At 47.9% G+C, this 10520-nt stretch overlaps 1 protein-coding gene across 1 annotated transcript; it reads right to left on the reverse strand.

The window, feature by feature from the left end:
• Nucleotides 1–1398: 1398 nt before the first annotated feature.
• sp4 (sp4 transcription factor) lies at nt 1399–9373 on the reverse strand. Its single transcript, XM_080001962.1, is given in 8 exon segments — nt 1399–3351; nt 3969–4168; nt 5495–5693; nt 6181–7327; nt 7402–7647; nt 7650–7772; nt 8787–8854; nt 9245–9373. Coding segments are annotated over 8 exon segments (2262 nt in total). The 5' UTR covers nt 9252–9373; the 3' UTR covers nt 1399–3079.
• Nucleotides 9374–10520: the final 1147 nt, after the last annotated feature.

A 10520-nucleotide genomic window follows, 5' to 3' on the forward strand; every position in this document is an offset into this window, starting at 1 on the left:
GACATCAAGGGGCAAAGGGGCAGGTGCTCAGGCAGTTAAGTTCTCAAATGCTGTATCCCTCCTACAGCTACTACTACATACGCTCGGCTCTTTTACTTCCAGATTCAAGTCTCAGTTTAGCCCGTGAGTCGCTGCAGTTAGAGTTACGAACAATTAATTTAATAGTCTTTAAGTAGTACTTAATATATTCATAATCTTTTTCCTGTCCCATTGTCTTTCTTCTGAGTGTATTATTACTATATATTTTATTATTATACTATACATTTTTATTATATTATAAAGTATCTATTATATATATTTTCTTTTTTATTATTATATTATTTATCTATTGTATAAATCATTGTTTGTGATGCAATGTGTTTGGAAAATGGACACCACGGCTCTTAAATAACGATTTAATATTTTGTGCCAAACATATCACTCTTTGTTTGAACTTATGATTCGTCTTTGTACCGACATGGCAAAATAACTTGAAATGACTAATCCATTGCTACATCATCTATTACATGAATAAAGTATACACATATGATAATATCAATAGACAGACGGAGACAGTTTAAATCACTTTATTGTCAAGTGTTATGCAAGCAAAGTATCTTTTCAGGTTTTCAAGTTGTCTCTTGTATTTTTCATTGACATAACACGCCTGTACAAACTGATTTTTTAAAAATATCAATAAATGGGAGCCTTTGAGGCTAACCTGGCAAAAACCCATTATCAAATGTCATGGACACAGACAAACATCTTAGAAAAAGATTTACAAATGAGATGTCACTATAAAATATCAAAGAAAAACTAAGTTGGTTGTCACACAAAATATTACCAAAAAGACATCTAAATTTTGTTTGATATTCAACATTATATTTATAAACAATAATAGATTTTTCGATTCTTCTTCTTGTTATTTATTTTTCGCAAAAAACACATTATGGCGCATAGAGAAGAAGAAATAAACAGCGATGGTCAGACGTTATAAAAAAAGAACAGAAGCACGTCGATAAACGAAGAAGAGAAGCAGCACTACAGCAAAAAAAAATACAAAAATAAAAATTAAACATGCTGTACACAACGTTAGAATCAACTTGCACAAATACAACTCCAGCAAAAGGCAAAAGGTAACCCAAGGATAAATAATAAATTAGCCGTACACAGCGGGGTCCTGCGCGTTAATAAAATAGAAGGGGGGGGGGGGGCCTTAGAAAAAGGATGATCATGATAAAAATTAGAAAGAAATTAAAATATTTGAATTAGAAAATCTTTACGCACTGAACTAACACGGAGCAACACCACCAGAAAAAACGTGCCATAACACCAACATAGCTAAACAGGACCCCCCCTCCCCACCCCCCGAAAAAACACACCTCTCCCTCCCCCTCTGCTCCCGTTGCTAGTCTGCCCTCACTCCAGAACACCACGCCAGAAAGCTGAGCCCGTGTGTGTGTGCACGTATGTATGTATGTATGTATGTATGTATGTATGTATGTATGTATGTATGTGTGTATGTGTGTATGTGTGTGTGTGTGTATGTATGTGTTTTTTTGGATGCAGTACTGTGAGCAGGGCTCAGCTGGGCTGGGTGTGTGTATCTGTGCGTGTGACACAGCTTCTAAACTATGGGGGAGGACACAACAGGCTGTAATTGTGCCATTTCGCCCTCATTTGCTGCCACACACAGACAAACACACACTCCCCATTACTTTAAGCACATCCAGCCCTAGGCACCGTGGTACAACAGCTTGTGTTAAGGCATTGTTGCACGCGGGGTCCCATACACTGCTGGACGCGGGGGTGCAGTGGCGGGGGGCGCAGCGATCCTCAAGTCCTGTAAAACCTCATCACATCAACTCTTATGAAATTACAACGGACGCACTAACTCTCTCTCGCTCTCTCTCTCTCTGTCCAAATTCAATATTCGGAGCCAAACAAAGGCTTGGAGCTCAGATGTTGCCACCCCCCCGGGGTGTTTGCAAAACTACCGGGTGCGTTTGGACGACTGCACTGCTTTCCAACGTTCTCCCTTTCCCTCAGAGATGACTGGCTTGTTTTTAGTATATATCAGATAAAACAAAAAATAAGAAACTACCCCGGCAATGTAAACAAGATTTCACTAGGATTGTCTTTATAGTATTGCTTTCCCTACTCAAACCAAGTTGTAGAAAGCTAGATTGTTTTTTTTCTTCTGTATAGAAACCTCTTTATCTAACGGCCACCGGGCCTCGATAGGAATGCATTGTTTATAAATCGTATCCTTCTATATGTGCTTTTTCTACTCTGTTATTTCGTATTGTCCCCCTATTCTGTTTGCTTAGCTAAATAACAGCTTATTCGTGGAGTGGTCTCTGGGGGAAAACAGAAATACCTGAACGTGATCAGAGAACTGAACTTTGAACTCAGGAACAAATCCCAATTTTAGCCTCATCCTTTTGAAATGACAGCATGGGAATAACTAAAAGACACTCATACGCACGTTCACTCACTCCACTTCATGCATTATGTGCTCAGACGAGCACACGCAGCGTCCCCAAACCCGGCTCTTCTGCGTCCTTCTCGCACGACAGTCCTGTGTAATGATTGACCGCAGGCGCTGTCCCACCTGCCCCGAGCAGGAACACATCCTTGTGCATAGAGATAGAAATTGTTCGTCAAAAAATGAACGTCTTCATGGTGGTTGTTTGTAGAAGCTACGGGGCCCCGTCCTCTTGTTTTGTGCGAGTCTGAAGACTGCGTACATTCCATGCGCCACCCCCCAAATCTGGAACCGTTCTGTTATATATTGTAATTCCTTTCTTTCATAAATGCCGAACTAATCTCTTATATGCTCAGGCTAGATTATTTTTTTAGTTGTTATCATAAATGTTAGGGGTTAATTTTTTAGATTCTGACATTTCGATAGTTCGTCTTCCGCTCATCGTATGATCTCCGTCCCTTTTTGAGTCTGTCTCGACAAAACAAACAAAAATATAGGCTGATGAAAATTTTCTGAAACAAAAAAACCCGGCATGTCCAAAGAATCACGGCGGAGACTTAGGGAGACAAAAACTGAAAAACAGGAGGCCGGGCATCCTCCGCCGGACCGAAACTATTCAAACTCCTCCTCTTCCTCATCTTCCTCCTCCAGGTGATTGGAGGTGGTGGGCGTGGCGGGGTCAGAGTCCCGGGAGAGGGTCGCCACGGTGACGATGTGGGGAGAAGCTCCCAGGCACTCGGCGGCGTCCTCCTCCATGTCGTCGGTGGTGATGATGGCCACCGAGGCCCCGGACTTCTTGTTCTGGTGTGTCTTGATGTGCTTGGAGAGGTGGTCGCTGCGCATGAAGCGCTTGGAGCACTCAGGGCACTCAAAACGCTTCTCGCCTGTTGGCAAAAAAAGGAAGGTGGGTGACAGATATAATAAATAACACAGTGGAAGAAAGATCAGAGCAAATTGGAACATTCGTACATTCGTCATATGAAATTGTCCCTGACTTTGGTGTGAATTTGGCAAGCTACGATGCATATTCGTGTCTGCTCTCCCATTATCCCCACTCCTTTACGTCATTGTTTTTTACTAGAGTCAGCCATTTGCCATCTGGCACAAATGGTAGTCAGTGTTAAGCCAAAATGATGCGTACCTTGCAGAGCTAGTTCTGTCAGACAGCTTGATGGTGCCACACGCTTCCACGCCCTTATTTGGCCCAGGTCGATTTAAGCAGCCAATCCCTCCTGCCCTACCTGCTTTGCTGCTTGTTGTGCTGCAGGGTTACCATGCTCCCTCCGCTTCCAGGATGCAGTGCTGCCCTACTGTTCGACCTCATCACTCCTATATTTCTAGCTCATAAGTACGCCTATTTTATTGTCTGTACAACTTGCCGGGAATGATGAGCAGCAGAGCCCAGACGCCAAACTCAAATGATATATAATAGATAAAGATCATTTTAAAGTAAATTTGAAGAGAGTTGTCTGTCACAACAACCTTTAATGTCTCCTCTGACCTGTGTGTGTTCTCCGGTGTCTCTGCAGCTCGTCGCTCCTGGTGAACCGCTTCCCGCAAAAGATCCAGTTGCAGACGAAGGGCCTCTCCCCGGTGTGCCAACGCAGGTGGGCCCTCAGGTGGGACGTCTTGCCGTACACCTTCCCACAGCCCTCCATGTGGCAGATGTGCTGCTTCTTTTTCGAGGGGTCTCCACTGTTCCTATAACGCAGATTCCAGTTAGCCATCGACCTGGGTGTGTGAGTGTCTACCTTCTTTTCAGCCTGAATATCTTTCAAGTCTATGTGCGTTATGTCTATGTCTAAACGTTTCAGTGAAATTAAACAATAAGCTGGTGCTTTTTCCATAACCTTCTAACACCATTGCATTGAGGCACTTTAAGCATGAGCTATGAGATGATCTAAGAAAAAAAATTCAGCACTGATAGCTATGCCATCGTTAGACTATTGAGTCTTGATTTGTAAAGAAAAACACTTGTTTCTCAATAACTTACTTTTATTTAAATAATAATAATTATAAATAATAAAAACATATAAGAATTTTTAAACAACACACCTAAATAGTTAAGAGCTTCAGCATACTAGACTTTAGAATAAAAATAATACGTTTCTTATTACACTACTTTCAAGGTACTCACCAAAATAACCGCCGAAAAACGGATGCTATTTTTGCCAGAGGTGAACGCTGGTAGTAAAAGGCAAATTACTACCTGCAGCTCCAATCAGAGCGATCTTTTCTTCAAATAAAGCAAATAAAAACTCGAAATGTATTTTATTTACTCCGTTTCCCGTTGCTGCTTTGCTGCGGAGCAGATCGCAGATCGCTCCTGAAAAAATCCTGTCACATTCTCAGAGCAAATACCCTGTGGCCCTGCACAGTCCGCGAGCCACTGGTTGGGAACCTCTGCACTAGAGGACATTCCCTCGGTGATGGTCGGGTTTATTTCCCACTTTCATCGCAATTACTGGACATTCTGGTCAAAGGCGCACTCTCCCTTGTACACACAGTGAAACACCGGAGGAGAGGGAGACGCGCAGGTGAGCTGGTGCGTCTATGCTGATGCAGACTTACGCGCACCGAATAATTATCTCTAATGTGCGTTTTCTGTGCAACAAACTGGATAAACTTATATCAAACTTTATTGTTATTTTTTTTTAATATTTGAATTCTATTCTAATTTTGATCCTGCAGTCCTAGTACCAGGTGGGCGGGTGCAGCGTGCGTTGAGGGATGCGGCGCAGTGAACCCCATAGCAGCCGAACACAGCTCTCCCAACTCCGAAACCAAATTTAATGAAAGTCGGTTCGGAGTCGGGCGGGCCGCAGTCGACATCCCTCAGCGCACGCTGCATTTGTTTACCGTCGGATCGTAACCGCCCCAATATGGCGTCCATGTCTGTCAATATTTCCCACAGAAATACGGGGAGAATCGCGAACCTGCTTGTGAAGTTCAAAATTGAACGCTCATTTCAATCGATATTCAATTTCGAATCAGAGTCGTGACATCCCTATCCCAGAGTGTCAGTACCTTCCCTCTCCGTCCCGGCAGTTGGGGCAGGAGCAGGCGACGCGCCGCAGCCTCTTGCTGGGCGGACCCTCCTGGTCTGAAGAGCTCTGCACCGAGCCCAGCTGGTCGGGACTCATCGAGGAGCCAGAGGCCACATTGCCCACAGTGACTGTCACCGGTGATGACTGAACTTTGACCCCCTCTTGACCCTGTGGTTGACCTGAGATACAGCACATACAATACAATGATCAGCCTTGCAGCGTCATTTTAATTAAAAAGAAAATGTAAGCAATGAAGTGAAATGATAGGACACGGTACTTGACCGAGCAGAAATCCAAACGGAATCTGTGAGTGCAATGTTATTCACTCTAGCCACTTTAGCGAATGAATGTTTGCATATTCATAGTAGTTTCTAACAATATTAATATTAGTTAATACCAGCCCAGCCGGTATTACTCGACCGTATGAATATGTATGTGACAAATAATCTCTTGAACTTGAACTAAATGGCAGTTAATAAAATCTGAACTTGTAAGATTAGAAGAAGGCCAATTCAGTAAGCATATTTTACATAATAACATTCATCCCATAAGTCAATATCTACTTATTTAACGCTCTTCTGCTTAAAACGCATTCATACCATGTGTTGGATCTCACGTGCATGACTGTCCAGCTTATTTTTTGGCAGATGACAGTGGTTTCCTTACCCTGTAGGCCGGTGATGGTGAGGGGGACACCTTGCACCTGCACTCCGGTAGCGCCCAGCCCTGCGATGCTGACTGTTTGCACCCCCGAGCCCGGATTGATCTGGGCGGCGCTTAGCGTGAGGGGGGCTCCACCGAGGGAGACCAGCCCCCCGCCTCCCATCGTCCCACCGGCCATGGGGGCCAGCGTCAGTTGCTGTGGCATGGCGGCCCCCAGGCCCCCCTGAAGGGACACTCCACCAGGCAGCTGCAGTGTCTGCCAGGTGATCTGCCCAGAAGGCGACAGTGTTGGGGTGCGAATGAGAACCTGCGCAGGGTTCTGGAAGGCCTGGATGGGCTGCAGGGTCTGTCCCGGGGCCAGCTGCAGGGTCTGGATCTGCTGAGGCTGCTGCTGGGCCTGGGGCTGCAACTGGATCTGCTGCACCACCTGGTGGCCCACTTGGCCCACGATCACCTGCTGGATGGTTCCAGTCGGGTCCTGCTGGCTCTGCAGCCCGTTAGCCTGACCTTGGTTCTGAGAGTCCACTTCACTGCTCTGAGCCTGGCCTTCACCACCCCCGCCTTCTGACCCGGCAGAAACCTCTTGCACGCCATCCGATACTCCATCAGCAACCATCGTCACTGTACCAGTGGTAGCAGCTGCAGACACCAGCTGGTTGCCGTTGGCAACGGAGAACGTGCCGTCAGAAGATTGTATAAGCTGGACAGCCCCTCCCCCGCCGACATTATTAATCACAGGCAGCGCCAGGGTCATGCCACCGAGGTTAATGGGCACTGTCGTCATAAGAGGAGTCTGGGAACCCTGCAGGGCCTGCAACTGTAGGGGAAAGGACTGTGCCGGGCGTATCTGCAGAGGGACGCTCTGGTTGGAGCTCGTCAGGATGGTCTGCTGATTGGCTGGCTGCAGGATGGTCTGGGTCTGGCCTTGGCCTTGGATAAGCTGGACCTGCTCCGAGAGACCCCCGATAGAAGCCGTCTGGGCAGGACTGATGTGAATCTGCTGGCCATCTGCGGTTTGCAGGTGGGGGATGACCTGGTACTGGACTCCACCCCCGGCACTGGGCAGGTTCTGGACCTGGATAATTTGGAACTGCTGCTGCTGCTGCTGCTGCTGATTGGCTGTGACGCTGTTAGTCCCTAATGCCTTTACCTGTCAGAAGAACGACCATTTTTAAAGTCAGGAAAAATGGCCAGAAAATCTTTTGCTCCAACCATGCTATTTACCTTGCGCCCGCTGGAAGAGCTGTCATTGGGCAAGGTGGTGGCCACTGTCAGGGCTACAGGCTGATTTGCGTTCTCCTTGGCCATGGCTGGTGCTGCAGTGATGATCTGCCAGCCGTTCCCTGTGAACTGGGCCGGCACCAGTTCCAGCTGCTGGGGCACCAGGGTTTGACCCCCCGCCGCGTCCACCACAATCTGACCCTGGATCTGTCCCCCACCGAGCTGGAGCTGACCCCCCTGGAGCTGGATGTGACCAGTCTGAAGCTGATCTGCTGGCCCCCCACCTGGGCCTGTGCCCCCTCCGTCCCTCCCTGGCCTCCGATCTTACTGCAGGTGGCCGCTAGGAGAGCCAACGGAGAGGGCTGGGAGGAATCCTGGAGAGGATGATGTGGGCGCAAGTGGAGGGGTCGAGGTGGAAGAAAGAGAGACAAAGGGAGGGAACATGTGAAGAAGGGTTCCAATCATAGAGAGGTGGTAGAAACACGGGGGGGCGTCACATCTTGTGATCACGTGAACACACGGCCCAACATGAAGGAAGACCACTTCAGGACCCCTAATGCGCACACGCGCACACACACACACACACACACACACACACACACACACACACACACACACACACACAAAGCATATGACAGGGAGAGAGATGGGTGGAGAGCAAGACCCAAGGCAGAGCGAGCTTGAGAGAAAGAGCTGTCAGTGGAAGTGGGCGGGTATAACAGGAAGTGAGTGGGAGGGCATGTGAGCGCTCTCTCTCTCTTCTCTCTCTCTCTCTCTCTCTCTCTCTCTCTCTCTCTCTCTCTCTCTCTCTCTCTCTCTCTCTCTCTCTCTCTCTCTCTCTCTCTCTCTCTCTCTCTCTCTCTCTCTCTCTCTCTCTCTCTCTCTCTCTCTCTCTATTCAAAGGAACTAGGTCGCAGGCACATATTTAATGCCACACACCTCTCAACATCGCATAGAAAAGGCTCCGATTTTGGACCAAACATAATAGCGGTGGAAATAACATTGCTGCAATACCTGTCAAACACATTAAACAACAAAGGACGTGCTTGGAAATACTGACTCAGTCTCAAAATAATCTTAAAGAAAATGCAACTATGCATCCTCCGAAACTGCAGCTGTTGTATTACAACATACCAAAGCAGAAGGCCTTTAAAATGAATCCAAAATGTGAGAAAGCAGATCATTTTGACCCCAATACCACACAGACAATTCAAAGTACAGTTTGTGCAAGTGTGACAGCCGTGTAAGCCTTTTCATGAGGCTCTAGGCTGCACAGAAAGCAGGAAGTGAAAGGCAGCAGAGGAACGCCCCCAGTGCTGTCTGGCCGCCCGTCAGGGAGGGAGGAACATTTCTGGCCTACAGGCAGGGCGACTGTACTCTGTTCCTACCTGCGATCCAGAACTTTTCCCCTTTTTCGAAGCTTTCCCTCCTTCAGTTCCTGTTTCCTTCCTGGAGTCTGCAGAGACAGGTTATCATTATTCTCACATTATATAGATAGATAGATAGATAGATAGATAGATAGATAGATAGATAGAAAGATAGAAAGATGGATAGATGGATAGAGATTCAATTTTCAATTGTATAATATGAATCAATATCAATAACAATATGAATCATTTTTTTATTATTAAATGTACATCTTCTGAATAACATTTGCATTAGGTGGGGGTGATTTGGCCGATAATATGTACTGTAATAAGTGACCAGAATGGGGTTACATATACAAATAAAATGCAGAAATGACACAACAAAGGTGATGAGTGATGTTATCAGAGACATTGAACATCAGGGGTGTTGAGGTGGGATAGGGGTGGAGACGAAGAGGGAGATGGGGGAGGGTACCTACCACTCATAACGCATTAATATACCGGGAGGAGAGAGGTGTAGTTCGCGGTGGAAGGCCGGCCGGGTGTGCGGTGACGGAGGCAGGCGGCAGAACGGAGGACGGCCTATATTTTTTCCGCGAATGGTTGGCGCTGGGCTGTGGCGTGGATGTATCTGCCCGTCTGACGACGCCACCCACCCGCCAGGGAAGGGCGGCGCCAAGCGCCAGCCACAGATTCCAGTAACGGAGAAAAGTCCCGTTACGAGCGCTCCTCTGCAGTCACAGCCCGGCGGATAGTCCCTGTAGATAAACCCACGCAGGATCCACGCACGGACAAATTCTCGCTTTGAATCCGCAGAATCGTGTCCACGGCTAAGTTGGCGGTGTGTGTGCTCGCAGAGGCCCACCCACTTCCATTTAAGCAGCAGGCCGACACCCTCTCCGCTCCGCTCCGAGTCGACACCGTTTCTCCGGCCGCACGCAGCGCGCCACGCCGCCGCAAAAACAACAACAACAACAAAACAAAAAAACAAGGCAACGTGATCGGGATCTGATATTTTATGCGCTTTCTTTTTTTTTTCTAGGGACAATTGATTTTTTGGGGGGAGATGCAGAGATATATCCGTGGCTTTTTGTGGGCGGACGCGCTCCTCCCACATATTCAGATTGGACGGCTGGGGCTCGGCGTGCGAGGGTAGGGATGGGAGTTGTATTTTGGTGAGGCCTCGCCTTCTCCGAGGACGTCCGGCGGCGGGGACTACAGCTCCCATGATGCCAAGCGCCGCCAATGGGGGTTCGGGCGGCTGCGAGCCGTATGCTGCGTTCCGAGGAAGGCGACACTCGGAGAAATCCAAACACCCGACGGGCGCAAAGGACGGCCCGTTAAGAGGGACTCCCGGGCGTAGATCGCCGTGCCCCCGGGTTTACCGAGATAACAGACCTGGCCATGGGTTCGTGTATTAAAACACGTCCAACTTGGATATGGACCACTCTGTAGTGTTAGCCCCCCGTGCAGATTGCCTATATATGGAACAAGCTTGCCCAAAAAAACCCCCCAAAAAAACCCGCGCACATTTACATCCTCGTTTTCCCCAAGCAGAGGCCATGGACACATTTAACTCGGAAGTGGGAGCTACCGATTTGGAATGACGGGTTTACGGTTTTCGCGGGAACGCAGCAGTAGTCATGCTGGTGTGAGAGCACGAGTGGAGGGCGGTGACTGGAGTGTGTTGGGGGTTGGGCGACCGGGGACAGGAGGCGTGTGCGAGCTGTCTTCATCATGGGGGTCACTATGAGG

Source organism: Zeus faber, assembly GCF_960531495.2.
Source record: "Zeus faber genome assembly, chromosome: 1".
Taxonomy (NCBI): Eukaryota; Metazoa; Chordata; class Actinopteri; order Zeiformes; family Zeidae; genus Zeus; species Zeus faber.